Source organism: Lissotriton helveticus, chromosome 4_1, assembly GCF_964261635.1.
Source record: "Lissotriton helveticus chromosome 4_1, aLisHel1.1, whole genome shotgun sequence".
Lineage (NCBI taxonomy): Eukaryota > Metazoa > Chordata > Amphibia > Caudata > Salamandridae > Lissotriton > Lissotriton helveticus.
This window is the reverse complement of record NC_136063.1, coordinates 705624726-705640144: the sequence shown is the minus strand read 5'-3', so window position 1 is coordinate 705640144 and position 15419 is coordinate 705624726. Positions and strand designations below refer to the sequence as shown.

At 46.5% G+C, this 15419-nt stretch overlaps 1 protein-coding gene across 3 annotated transcripts in view; it reads left to right on the top strand.

Moving 5' to 3' along the window:
* The window catches only part of SPIDR (scaffold protein involved in DNA repair), a 2204159-nt gene that overhangs the window by 2036778 nt on the left and 151962 nt on the right, over positions 1 to 15419 (top strand). For 2 of the 3 annotated variants that reach the window (XM_078687327.1, XM_078687326.1), the window contains one exon: positions 200 to 352. The exons of the other annotated variant lie outside the window; for it this stretch is intronic. In XM_078687327.1, coding sequence (XP_078543453.1) covers positions 200 to 352 — 153 coding nt within the window. The remainder of the gene's footprint in view (positions 1 to 199; positions 353 to 15419) is intronic. 3 annotated transcript variants of the gene reach the window in all.

Sequence of the window (15419 nt, the reverse complement as noted above, 5' to 3'; positions counted from 1 at the left end):
CTTGACTTGGAGTCAAACTACTGTATACGCAAGATCATAACATTTTATTTAAAGACTTTGGGTATACTAGGATCACAGCACAGATTGTTTAATTCCGTTGCCAGTTTATAATAGTTTGAAAACATTCTATGTATTGGCTGTTATCTGCTCCGTCAAAGTGTACTTTATTGCTGCAATTTACAAATGTCTTTGTTGGCAGGTCGAATTATTTGTGTTGAACGCACCGTTCTCTCCTTACAAAAGCCCCCATTGTGCCCTTCCATTGCTGCTGACCTGAGTGAACTCACGGGACCTGTCGGACTGGACGAGCTGGATTCTACCACCCAGCCCAACACTCTGTGCAGTGTTCGAGGTGTGTATCGGCCTTTCCTGGTTGAGGAATTTACGTGAGCGAAAGCTGATAGTCCACGCATTACAGCAGCGTGGGTTATTAGTGTCGGGGAGGAGGGGGTTCTCAGGGGCAGTGACTTCAAAGGGCATTGAAATGTATAAACGTGTTTGCTCGACGCTTCCCGGGAGCCGGGACCTGCTTGGCTGCCACGGCTTGCAGGTGCTGCTGGGGACATAATAGATGGCGCTTAAATGAGACAATAAGGGTCTCATGCGCACTCTTCATAACTCAAGATTTGGGGGGCTCGTCGGGCATTGTTCTCCCCTCAAACAAATGCATGGGCAGTGCTTACCATTTCTTTTATTTTTTTTATAGTGTAAGGTTTTTTCAAGCTTCAGTGCGACACAGAGAACGGTATGATAGGGACATCTTAAGCTTGTTCACCGTTAGAGAGATAAGGATGGTGTGTTTATGTCAATGTTCATGTGTTGAGTGTTCATGTATGGGATGGTGTGCGTGTGATTCTGTAATGGTGTGGGTATATAGCGTGTGGTGATGTGTGGTGCTCGATGTGTGTGTGGGGGGTTGTGTTGGTTCACAGTGCAGTGACTCGGTTATGTACTCCACCTACTTGTATGCACTGTACAGTGATCTCAGCCATGCACCAATTGGTTCCTGTCCTTTTAACTGTATCCTCAGTACTCTGTACCAAGCTCCACAGGGCTCGGTTAAGTCACTTATGACAGTTTTTCTGTCTGCAAGATGACAGTAACTGTGTTGTGTTGAAACCCCACTTTATTCCTGAGTGAGAAAGTATAGCGGATAGGATCTGAGCTCCATGTGGGAGAAAGGGACAGAACGGGACATGCAAGTTTGGTAGTGATGAATGAGACACAGGCAAAGTGGGCAGGCACGAGAAAAACAGGGTTGAGCACTGTGGAGGAGCAGGAAGGGGGTGCAAATTGCGACACAGAATTGAAGTGTGGGTTGTTGAAGAACAAAACACGTGCAGGGATTGGAGAGGGACAGAGAGCTCTGGTGAGGTGGGTGCTCGTGTGATGTGGGGATGGGACAGAATGGGACACCGGATGGAAGTGGAATTCTGGACACTCTGCGGGAAAGGGCAGATACAGGACCATAGAGCAGGAAAATGGGAGTGATGGTGGCAGCATGGACCCAAAAGAGCAAAGGAAGCAGCAGAAAGAATGAGAGCCTTACTTCCTGGCACATTAGACCACTAAATCCACAAAATACCCTCCACCTCCTCCAGCTCTGTCACTCCTTAGTAGCCTAACTTGAACACTGTTGCAAAGTGATGTTTTCAAAGGAGACCTGTGAAACTGCTTTCCTTGGCCTCCATCCACACCCTCTGTCCTAGTGACCACACAGTTGACTGCCGGAGGTGTAGGTGATACAGCTTGACCGTGCGCCCATGAGCAACCAGTGGTGTGACCATGAGGTAATATGGGGGCTGTATCTCCTTACCCCCAGGCTCACATCGAGCCACGCCAGGCAATATGTACTCACATCATGTGCTATTGCCCATGACTGCTTCTGGTGTCTGTCCCTGCTGCTGTGGAGCACTGCACGTGGCAGGGAGTGTGCTTGGCAATTGCATTCCAAGCAGGGAGTTGTGGGGTTTGGGGATAGGTGGTAAGTGGACATGGTGACAGGACTCGGAAGTCAGACTAGGATTCAGGATAGCTGTGTAGTAGTGGATACTTATTTCTCATGCACAGAGAAATTTCCTCTCTTGATGTCTGTATTACACATAGTACCTCAAGGGCACAACACTATGGTATTACAGAAGGAATTGCAGACTCTTGTACGCCGCCTTCTGTAATACTGATAACGCTGGTGCACATGTAACACCAGTACTATTCTAAGAGGGCATTCTCTCATTTGAATGGGGCGTGGCCCCATACAAAGGAACAAATCACTTTGCCTATGCACCTGGGTGTAATACCGATGTGAGCACAGAGGCAAACATGCCATTAGGAGGCGCACTGACAATGCGTTACAAAAAGGTGGCGTAATGGTAATGTGCCTTCTGAGGACAGCCCTCTGGATGGGTCAAAGGGGGCATGGTGCCATGAACCCTGCAGACATTCCCCGGCAGGCGGGAGCAGTCACAGGGGAATCTTTAACCTCTCTTTAAAGAGGGGAAACATGGAGCAGCTTTGAAGAAGTCACTCTGTAGTTTACTAAATGCAGCGTAGCCAGATTTCCTACCAGCGGGTGGGCATACCCTGCCAACTTAGGACAAACAAAGCGATACCAAAGGGGATGATGGACGGAGCGTTTGAGCAAATCAAACACTCACCCCCAGTCAACAGATCTGGGTTTAATCCATCATCATTCTTTTGCTCACTCCACCACCCTAGTTCAGACATGGCCATATTTTCAAACGCTCTGTCCATCATCCCCTTTGGTATCGCTTTGTTCGCCCTAAGTTGGCAGGCTATGCCCAGACGTGGGTTCCTTGCTCACTTTGCCACTGGATTCAAAATAGCCTAGACGTGGGTCCCTTGCTCACTTTGCCACTGGATTCAAGATAGCCTGGCTGATGAAGGTATGAACCCGAAACCGGTCCCAGGATGCTTGTTTCCGGTCCAGGGAAGACATGGCTTGGTATTTTGGGCTGGACTGTTCCCATGAGGCACAGGGTCAGACTGATTTGCATATTTCCATGTCTGAACTGGGGTGGTGGAATGAGCTAAAGAATGATGATGGATTAAACCCAGATCAGTTGTCTAGGGGTGAGTGTTTGATTTGCTCAAACGCTCTGTCCATCATCCCCTTTGGTATCGCTCTGTACAATGAAGCCCTCACAGACAACCTTCTCGGGGCTTGGGCAAAATCCTGTTTCTGACCTCTGGTGTAAATGAAGGTAGCACAGTGCTATCTTCCTGCCCCAAATGACCCTGACGTCTTGACTCGGCACCCCACACCTAAGAGCCTAGTGGTGCAGATCTCAATGAGTAAGGTCAACCCCAATGCACCCTACTACACCTCCAGACAGGGATTTAAAACCTAACAAACTCTTTGGGAAACCTGTTTTCCTTAACCAGTTTGGCACTATGTTCCAGCTGCTTTCTAGGGCCTTATTGCCACTTCTTATAGAACTCTGTCGCACAAGTCTTGCTTGGTGTCAAAGAGGACTGGCGTCCCATCCTTACACAGGCTAATCAAGATGGGCACGATGCAGAAAAATGTATCATCCGTTGTGGCCTGGACACTAACGATTGCATAGACACAAGCAACCCAGTTTTGTATTCTTATTTTGTCACCCAAGTGGGACGGGTAAGCCCATACGTGGGTCCTGGGCACACTGTGTCACAGGAACCAAGCTATACCTGGCTGATGAGCCCATAACGAGGGCAAAATCGATCCTGGGTTGCTTGTGTTCTGGTTCAGGGAGGACATGGCTTGGGAGTTCGGGCTGGGATGTTCCTATTGGAGCAGGGTCAAGACTGATTTGCATATAGCTGGGCCCAAACTGAGGTGAGGTGGCATGGTGCAAAATAGCGATGGATTGGGATGTGGCCCGAGTGATTACCATTGACTGAGATTAATTCAAGCATTTCATCCATCACTGTTTTGTAGATAGGGCAATTGGAACCAGTGTGGCTCTCAGGGGTCACATCTCGATGAGTTCCACAGGCTTCTCCATCAATGCTCAGTCCATGGTAATAGTGCTATTGTATCCCTGCAAATTACCCACACTTCGTTTCAAATGTCACAACCACTCCTTTAAAAGCCAGGCCCTGCAATCTAACAATACATAATCTACAGTGGCTTTTCTATCATTCTCTCCCACTAAAGAGCACATCTAACTCCTACTAATGTAATCCACTGCATAGAAGGTGGGGTAAAGACAGGGAATATTTTCCTATTGAGTCCCAATAACTGACAATAACCCCACTAGTTCTGGGATCTGCAGCAGCATGCTGCCTGGCATAAAGCCCAAAATTGCCTAGTGAGGGGTAGTACGTGATAAATAATGCAATTACAATACACTATATATAACCCACACTAAAACTAATACCATAACACTCAGAAGACAGACATTCAATTATAGTTCATACAGACTGCCTATAATTTCATTTACTGCTTGACACTCTTGCCGTCACATAAGATAAAACTGATAAGGATCATATCTATCACTCAGTTTTGTACTGTTCATAGCAATAAACCATCTAATCAAGCTTAGAATAACTGAAGAGATCTGCCACATGCAGCTGGCCATCGGAGGTCTCTAATTTAGTCCAACATTGCAGATCCCAACGCTCTACATACTACGGCCACTTTTTGACATCTCACAAGGACAATCAGATATGGGATGACATTAAAATCCCAGCAGATCTCCCCACCATTTCTCCATTTAACCTATGCTTGCTCAGGACCATTAACCGTAAACAAAAAATCTCAGAATGGACAGCCCATGGCAGTAAGTAGCTAAATAGACATATAGGCCCATATCCTTGCTTCCTTATATATTGAAAATCTTGGTAAAATTAGTCAATGTCCAGTTACCCCATTTAGTAGAAAATAACAAACTGTTGGACCCATCTCCGACAGGATTTTAAGCAAAAAATAGCACCTAGTCTTCCTTTTGGCCTTATTGGATGATGTCAGGTCAGTAGCTGGTCAGGTCCAGGCCCCCGCCCTGATTCTACTAGAATTGTCTGCAGCTTTTGACACTGTTTCCCATAGCCTGTTGATCAAAAAAACTGCATGAATTCAGTCTTCATTCTAAAGTCCTATATTGGTTTGGTTAGTTTCTAAGGAATAGAATACGAGTAGTGCTGCTGAGCATGTTTAAATCCCACTCTCATGTATCAGGAATTGGAGTCCCTCAAGGCTCCTCCTTCAGCCCAGCCCGTTTCAATATCTAGGCTTCCTCCTGAGCTAAAATTGTAAGGAAATTGGTCTTTCATTCTACACCACTCCAATCTACAACACACTACGCCATTCCAATCTGCTACCCTTTACTCCACTCTACGCCCCTCAACTCTACGTCACTCCGCTCTTTGACCCTCTACTCCATTCTGCGCCATTCCACTTTATGCTACTCTGTGCCACTCCACTCTACTTTCCACTTTGACACTCTGCAACACTGCAACTCTCCACTTTACGCCCCTCTACTTTACAATACTCTACTCCATTCTACACCTTGCCACTTTACACTACTCCACTCTACTCCATGACGCTCCAATTTATGACACTCTGTGCCACTCAACCACACTCCAATCCAGGACACTCTAACTTTTAGCCATGCTGAACTGCAGCTGGTGTACAACATGGCTAAAACACATTGACAAAGCAAATAGGGCTTGCATAGTCAAGACATATTGGCTTTGTCAATACTTGTTTGTGTTCTGTAGGTTGTTTTTCATTGTAGCCTAGAGCTAGAGCAAATGGCTGAGGTTCTTCTAGTGTCTTTTTTCCATAAACATCTGCCTGCTTATTTATCTGGTGAGTGATGTTCAAAACAGGCATGATGGCAGAAAACCAGAGGACCATCTCAGTTGTGGAAAGCCCCAACATCTCAACCAACTACACCAGGAAATCTTCATTATGTTAATGAATGAGCAATGGACACGATGTTCAAGTGCCAAAAGAACAAAGGTTTTTAGCCCCAAGTTTTCCTGGTTAGAAATAAAACTGGAGTCTCATCTTATATCTCCGGCAACAGAGTAGGTTTCTGAAGAAGCTGTCCTTCTCCACGGTGACTGTGCAGACGATTGACATAGCTGCCAAGGTTTCAGATTGCTATGTGTGACATTTTCATAATTCCAGTGAAATTATGAGTGACATTTCAATGACTGTGAGTGACACTTTCTCGCAAGCAAAATCAAGCATTGAAGACGGGGCAAACATATAAATATCAGCAATTGCACCCATTTGAGCAACGAGACATTCGCAGAATATGTTAAAACTGTTGGAAATAACCAGAAACTGAAGCACCTAGCGGCCTTCTAAGGTGACCGTACTGTTGGACCCAGATCTGCACCACTCATTGACAGTGCGTGCTGCGCCACTACAAACAAAAGGTTTCTGTAAATTTCAGCAAAGGGAGTTATTGTAGTAGGGTCAAATTATCTATTGCGAAACCAGCGTAATGTGCCTGCCACTTGCTCACCTCAAGTACAGAATAACAAAATTACTGCTACAGAGGGGGATAAAGATAAACAGAAATGAAGGCGATAAGGACTGTTTTCCAGATTGGGTCTCATCACTTGAAAGCACACATCATCGGTAGCTGGGGTACTGAATGTATCTGAGGTGCAGACTCCACTACCGAAATTTTAAGCAAGTGTTCCTCTGTAATTTATTCTGCTCTCACAAACTTTACATTTTCTTAAGAGCACTGATAGTTTTACGAGTTCACATGTTATAAATGTTTAAAGTTGCACTTATTTGGATTTGAGGCAGGCTGGTACATGATCTCACAGCTGCAGGCAGCAACCCAGCCCGAGTCACTGACCCCTAATACGGCGGTATCATGAATATACCACACTACGCATTCTGCACCGAGCAGCGGTCCGAAAGTGCACTGGCGAGAAGTATTCTCTGCAGTGCTTCAGGGCGGCAGCAGGCTCACAACGGTGGGTCGGTAGCAGCTAACACTGGAGGGGTCGGGTGAGCTTCAGAGAGGCCGAGGCAGGCCCGTGGTGGTGCGAGCGGTGGCATGCTCATCACCTCAGCTTCCTTGGACCTTTTATAATAATAATCTACTGCCTCTTGTCATGGCTGATCCGTCGAGTGAACGCCAGTGCACACTATTAAGGGGGCATCAAAATAATGAATGCAGTTTGGCAGGCAGTTGCTAACAAAATAAATAAACTGCTGCGCAGCTCGCTTGCCGCGATCTCCCGAGAGTTACGGATACAGTGTTGGTTGCAATCACATTACCTCACCATGTCACGTGATTGCCGTGAGTACCCCCAGCCGGCTGTAGAAGCTGGGATAATTATGAACACTACAGCCAAAGCAGCAATGAGCCACCAGATCGGCGCGGGCGCAACGCTCCTGACCTGCCATTAATGAGTAGATTTGGCAGTACAGTGTCTACTACAATCACACACACTGCCAGAGCAGCATGCGGTCTGCGCTGCATGCTCATTGGGAGTGCACTGTTTGGCCAGGGCATCGACTTCCTTTACACCAGCGGTGGTGTCAAGGAGGCAAGACAAATGCGTGACTTTGCATTTTTCGTGCGGTGATGCGGATCACTGCACAAAAATGCGTTAGTATCACGCCTGATGCGTGATACTTGGCAGGGCTGGATTGAGCTTCTACAAGAAGAGGCATTCATGACCTCCCTTTATCTTCAAGATGCATATTTTTCAGAAATGCATCTACCATAACATCACAAGTTCCTTCTCCTTTCTCTGACCTGCTAGTACTACTTATCCAACATGCTTCTGTTTCACCTCAAATTGGCCACCCACAGTCTTCACCAAATGTTTTGTAAACAGTAAACCCTGCATATTAAATTGTTACTCCAAGCCCTCCTACTGTAGCAGAGTAGAACCTCTACCCCGGATGTCTGATTCCCCCTTAAACTCTACATTGTCCACCAAATCACATTATTTACCTGTAACTGCAGTTCTCCAGCAGTAGTACATTAATAGATTGAATTGCCATCTTCTTGCCTCCATTTTAGGGAAGAGGTGTGGCGCCGCGGCCAGGGCGACTGACGCTGGAATCTGGGGATCACGGTTCGATCTCCGGCTCCAGCGGCAGGTTAGCCCAGCACCTTGTGACTCTGGGCAATAGCTTGCTTAATCTTCCCGACGGCCCCCAGCGCCTAGAGACCCTTACGGGTGATTGTGCGCTTTACAAATGTGGATTATTATTATTATTATTATTTTCATGAGGTTCAGCTTGCATTCCCTCTCCTTACACACTTCAATCAATCCATGTTCTTGTAAAGCACGGCTACTCACCTGTAAGTGAGGTTCTCCAGTATTGGGGTGTCTTTCATAGATTCACATGCCTGAATCATTCCCCGTTGTCGGAGTGGGAGTCCCACGGTACATAAAAAAGCAATAATTTGTATATAAGAAAACCAAAACCCTTGGTAATACCAACCAGGAAGTAAAGTAGCCCTAAGCTACAATGGAAAAAACTTCCACACTCATGACTATCCTAGTCATTTTGTATAGACCAAACTACAGCCAATAAGGTGCCAGCACCCACTATAATGCTCTCCCCAGAGACTCAGGCTCTCAGATTTTCTACCGCACGTCGTGTGAAAGGGAGTCTCCCTGAGCTCTGCTCAGTACTTCTCAACCTGACTGGTTTTTTTCTCCTATTTTTGGAATGTCTTCTTCAAAATCTTTCTTCAGACCATGTGAGTCTTGTGGGAAGCTTAGGCTTTTTAATGAAGAGCCCACAAAAAGTGCATTTATTGCCTATATCCAAACCATGAGGTAAAGGATTGTAAGGTCTGCAGGACCTTTCCTCAGAAGACCCTCAGAGACAGAGAAGGTCGTCTTCCGCTATGGTTGCAGAAGATTAAGGACCAGGATGATCCTCTATCTGAGGTAGGAAGTTTGGCTTCGGGGTCCACTATACCTTCCAGAAAGAGAAAGATTGAGGAAGAGGTATCTTCTCCTGGGGCTAAGGTGTTGAGAAAAGCTAAGGATTCAAGCTTGCCTTCCTCTTCTACCGCAAAAAAGGCTTCTCCACCTTTTAAATCTGGACTTAAAACGCCCCCGAGAAAGTATGCTAAGTCTTTGCCATCTAAAAGACTGTCGGAGAAAAAATTACCTCAGAAAAAGACCTCATCGTCGACGGCTGCTCCATCGACGAGTCCCGTCAACAGTATTTCCTCCACGTCGACTGTTACTTTCTCTTCGCCAAAGCCTCAAATGGTGATGTCGTCGGCTTCTTCACCGTCGACGATTGTCTTGGTTTAAGTGAGACCCATCTCGTCGACGAAGATTCAACCATCAAACGTCGACGTTCCTTCGTCGTAGAAGTTAAAGATGATAGTGTCGACGAGGGCATCGTCTACGAAGATTAGCCCGTCGACGAAAGTTATCACGTCGACAGAACCCTCGTCGACGAAAGCAGCTTTGCCGTCGATGACCACACCGTTGACGAGAAGTCCATAGTCGTCGACGACAACATCGTCGTTGAAGATTCCACTGTCGTCGACAAGTTCCTCGTCGACGAAAGTTCTACTGTCGTCGACAAGGTCAACATCGTGGTCGAAGGCTTCGTCGACGAAACTTACCTCGTCGTTGACAACATCGCCAACATTGAAAGCCCCGTCGACGAAACAATCGATATCTCCGTCGACGATACCGTCGACGGTGGGTCCGTCGACGCCTCTTCTGTCATCATGTACGGATCTGCAGGTTTGGTCCGCTGCTCCGCCTGCTGCCTCTTTTACTTCACCGTCAACAGGGGCTTCATTATTAAAAAGAAGAGGCTCTAATCTACCGCCTCTTTCACCCCTAAAGTTGCCTGATCAGCTTCTGGATTCAGAGGAAGATGATAATCGGGAGCAATCTGATGAGGACGACAGTTTCCGAGCTGCCATAAGTCCGTCAGAACTATTAATAAAGACGCAGGAGGATGATCATGAGGAGGAAAAGTTTTTTCCTGCACCAGTTGCTCAAGCCCCTGCAGCAGTACCAACAGCACAGATGCCATTAGACCTTCTTACAAATTTACAATACATGTTAAATGACTATTACTGCCGGTTCCCTCCGTCTGAGTCGGCAGACTCTCTTCCGGCGACACCCATGACTCACGCACCTGCCTCAGCCTTGAGAGTACCAAGACAATCTCCTTTGACACCAGTACCTGGGGTACAATCTTCCAATCCACCTTCTCCAGCACAATCCCTCCATACGTGTAACACCACTGATGACGACAGAGAGGAAAGAGAGGTGGACGACCAATCAGTAATGTCGGAGTGGGATAATTTAAAAATTTCTGAATCGTTTTGGCCACTATAGGAGTGGCAGGGTATGCTCGGACATGAGTCCCTTGCTCACTGCACCATCAGGATTCAAGCAAGCCGGGCCGAAGACGGCTGCAATGCCAGAAACCGGTCCCCGGAAGCTTGTTTCCTTTCCAGTAAAGAATTGGCTTGGTAGTTTGGTCGGCACTGTTCCCATGATGCACTGGGCCAGGGACAGACTAATTTGCATGTAGCCAGGTTCTGAACTGGGATGGTGCAGTGAGCTAAAAAACGGTGATGGATCAAGCCCTGATCTTTTGACTGGGTATGAGTGTTCTGTTTAACTCAGATGCTCTGTCCATCACCACCCCCTTTTCTGAATCGGAGTGGGATAATTATCAGACACAGACCCATCACCTACTGCTCCTCAGTCGGCGGACTCTCCACCTGTTGATATTGGAGGATTCCATCTAGTAATGGAAAGAGCAACAAAAAGGTTTCAGATTTCTATGGAAGCTAAACAGCAGGATTGTTTTTTATATACAAGTGAGGACAATCCCGATAATAGATTTCATTTGGAAGGAGGGCCTTAAAGTCATGTCCACTCCAAATTCTTTACCAGCAGTCTTACCTCGAATCGACAAAAAGTACAAGCCGCCCATTACATCATCTGCATGCCTTATCGGACAAGCTAAGACAGAGTCCGTTGTCACTCAAGTGGCACAGAGTAAAGCCAGAAACCCGTCCTCACAAGTTACCGCCCCACCTGACAGAGATGGAAGACGTCTCGACTCCATCGGGAAAAAGGTATCAACGATAGCTGCGACTACTATCCGTGCAGCAAATTCCCTAGCAATACTAGGGAGATATGATAGACAGATGTGGTCAGACATATCTCCATATCTCGAAAAGCTTCCGGAACCGGAGAGGTCAGAAGCAAAGAAGGTGTTACATGAAGGGGAGTGCATCTCTGAAGAGATGATTGACGCAGCTGTGGACGAGGCAACCACAGGCTCCCAACAGTTGGCGGGCGCGGCAGTCTTATACAGACAAGGTTGGCTGAACTCAACTTCCTTCCGGCAAGAAGTCCAGACAAAGATAATAGATATGCCTTACGATGGAGAATATCTATTTGGCCAGCACATTGATGAAGCCTTGCAGGCCATAAAGAAAGATACAGACACCCCAAGGTCACTGGGAAACCTGCAATTTCGCAAATCGTCCTTTCGTGGCGCCAACGGACGTGGGTCCTATTCAAATAGAGAAGGATAATCTCAGCAACGCTCGCACCATTCATCACAAGGTAACCAGCGATATCAACCATATAAACAACAGAAATACGGACAGCGAAGCAACAACTTTTCACAAGGAAAAAGAAAATCCTCCTATCGAGGACGAGATTCTGCTAAAAGACAATGAGAACTGCCGCCACCGCTGCCAGTACCAAAGTCAAAAGTTGGAGGAAGAATATCCCATCACTTATCAAATTGGTCCAAGATTACTATGGACAAGTGGGTCCTGGATGTAGTGGCCAGAGGGCACGCTTTCGAATTTGTCAAAATCCCTCCACATTCACCTCCAAGAGGTCCACCACCAGCTCACCTCAAAGAGCTTCTGTCCCAAATAAATGTAATGATTCGGAAAGGAGCAATTGAGAAGGTTCCTCAATTACAAAGAGGAAGAGGTTTCTATTCGAGGTTCTTCCTCATATGAAAGAAAACAGGAGAGTGGCGCCCCATTCTCGACCTACGCGCCCTCAGCAAATACCTCAAGAAGATGTCCTTGCGGATGTTAACACTTCAAGAAATCCTCCAGCTTCTTTCCCAAGGCGATCACATGGCTACCTTAGATCTTCAAGATGCCTACTTTCATGTGCCCATTCTCCCCAGGCACAGGAAATTCATGAGGTTCAGAGTGGCTGGCAGGGACTTTCAATTCAAAGTTCTCCCGTTTGGGCTTCTTTCAGTGCCCGAGTATTCACGAAGGTATTAGCCCCAGTGGTGGCACATCTTCGCTTGGAAGGCATTCAAATCTTCCCGTATTTAGACGATTGCCTTATCAAGGCCAGTTCTCTAAGAGCAGCAAGAGTACATGTCCAAAGATGCCTCTCGCTCTTCCAGTCTCTGGGACTTTCAATCAATTTCAAGAAATCCCATCTTGTTCCGTCACAATGGATTTAGTTTTTGGGGGCAACATTAGACTCTCGCCTCACCCAGGCCGTTGTCCCAAAAGAAAGACAACTCAAGATTTGCAAGATGCCCCTCAACTTATGGCAAAAAGAGTACGTTTCAGTACGAATGTACAAGTCATTCCTAGGGATGCTATCACCCTGCATCCCTCTCGTACCCAACTGCCTTCTCCGGATGAGACCTTTCCAAGAGAAACTCAGTCTACAATGCGTTCAAGTGTCAGGGTCATTCGACGACAGGATCGCCATAACCTACAGTATGAAAAAGGCTTTTCTATGGTGGACCCGAAAAGAGAATCTGCAGAAAGGGTGTTCATTCCTAACGGAGATACCAAGTTACACCATCACCACAGACACTTCCCTGGAAGGATGGGGGGCACACCTACAGGGAATGACTGTCAATGGGAAATGGAATACACATCAAAAGAAGTGACACATCAACCTTCTAGAGTTGAGAGCAATTTTTCTTACCCGTCTTTTCGGACAGTAATACACGGATCCACAGTTTTAATCAGAACAGACTATACAACAAGTATGCATTACTTGAACAAACAATGAGGCACAAGATCAGCCCTTCTTTCTCAGGCGGCCCAGGAGATTTGGAGTTGGGCTCTAGATCACAGGATAAATCTGTCAGCAACACACCTTCCAGGGATGTCCAATGTCCTCGCGGATTCTCTCAGCAGAGCGACTGCGTCAAATCACGAATGGGAACTTCATCAGCCGACTCTGGACAGAGTTTTTCAGAAGTGGGGTAATCCAGACCTGGACTTATTTGCGACGAAGCAGAACCACAAATGCCCATACTTTGCAAGTTGGATTCCCCACAAGGATTCATGCGGAGACGCACTTTCGATGAATTGGTCTCAAATATTTGCATACGCTTTTCCGCCGATTCCTTTGGTTCCCAGGGTCATCCGGAAAATGAAACAGCAGCCATTTCTGCCTCATCCTCATCGCGCCCAGGTGGCCTCGCCAATATTGGTTCACCGAGCTCCTACTTTCTCTCGGAGTGCAATCCCATACAACTTAAAGCACTACCAAATCTTCTAACAATGCAGGAGGGTCAAATTTGTCATCCGGACCCAGCTTCCTTGAAATTAGCAGCTTGGCTCCTCAACACGTTGAATTTGCCCATCTAAATATCCAAGAGGATTGTAAAGAGGTTTTAGCTAACGCTCGAGCGCCTGCCACTATTAAGACTTACAAACTTAAATGGAAAAGGTTTTGTGCCTGGTGTCTTGCGGCCAACTCACATCCACTCCATGCGAAACCAGAACAGATCTTACCGTTCTTTCTTCAATTGGCTAAGTCTGGATTGTCTCATTCCACTCTGAAAGTGGTGCTAGCAGCCATTTGCAGATTCCGTCACGATGGCTCTAACTCTTTGTATTCCACTAGAATAATTCAGCAATTCTTCAAAGGCCTTTTTCGGATGTTCCCGCCTGTTCGGCGTCCACCTCCTTCCTGGTACTTGAATGTGGTACTCTCTCAGCTCATGCGTCACCCCTTTGAGCCTATTCATAAAGTGGATCTCAAATTCCTTTCCTGGAAGGTTTCTCTCCTTCTAGCTCTAACATCGGCACGTAGAGTCAGTGACATTCAAGCATTCACCATCAAAGCTCCATTTTTACAGTTCACTTCAAATTCAGTGGTTCTATGTACCAATCCTAGCTACATGCCTAAAGTTCCATTCAACTTTCACCTTAATGAGCCGGTGCTTTTAAAGACATTCTTTCCTAAGACGCAAACGAGAGCGGAGAAGGCCTTGCATTCCCTGGACATCAGGAGATGTCTTAAATTTTATCTCCAACGAACTGCTACATTGCGAAAAACAGATCACATCTTTGTAGCATAAGGAAGGATACGTCAAGGATACGCTGTATCTAAGCAGACCATAGCCCGTTGGGTGTCCTCAGCAATTAGTCTCTGTCACCAAACAGCAGGGAGACTATTGCAGTCAGTGCCAAGAGCGCATTCTACGAGAGCGGTTTCTTCCTCAATAGCCCTCTTCGCTGGAGTGCCTCTTCATCATATCTGCAGAGGGGTAACCTGGACCAGCACGCATACCTTCACCAAGCACTATTGCTTGGATGCTGCCAGTGATGCAGATACTTCAGTGGGACGAGCAGTGCTTCGCAATCTTTTTAAATAAGGTGAGCCTCTGTTCTCCCTCCTCCTCTATGCCCTTCTAGACGCTTATGTTTCATGTAATATTGTTTGCAAAATGTACATGCAATGCATAGGACTGCAAAAAGGCGTCTATGAGCAGGATGGTGTGTACTGCGATTTACTCTGATTCAGGCATGTGAATCTATGAAAGACACCCTAATACTGGAGAAGAACAATAGTTAATTACCTGTAATCTGTGGTTCTCCAGTATTGGTGTGTTTCATAGATTCACATGCACCCGCCCACCTCCCCTCAGAGCCTCCTCAGGTGATATTATTACTTTCACTCCTGTGCGAGAAAATCTGAGAGCCTGAGTCTCTGGGGGGAGCATTCTAGTGGGTGCTGGCGCCTGATGGGCTGTAGTTTGGTCTATACAAAATGACTAGGATAGTCATGAGTGTGGACATTTTTTCCATTGTAGCTTAGGGCTACTTTACTTCCTGGTTGGTATTACCAAGGGTTTTGGTTTTCTTATATAAAAATTATTGCATTCTTTTATGTACAGTGGGACTCCCACTCCTACGACGGGGAATGATTCAGGCATGTGAATCTATGAAAGACACCAATACTGGAGAACCACAGATTAAAGGTAAGTAACTATTGTACTTAGGCGTTGACACACTTGTGCTGTGAAATCGGCGCTATTGTGGCCTCTAGCGTAAGTGGAGTGTTGAGTAAACTCACTCATCTGACTGAGATTTCGATAATTTACATTTATGTGAGCGTGCTACTAAACAAATTCCACTGGTTGCTGAAAAGCTTGTTTACTACTCTGCAAGACATTAATGAGGACTCACAGCCTG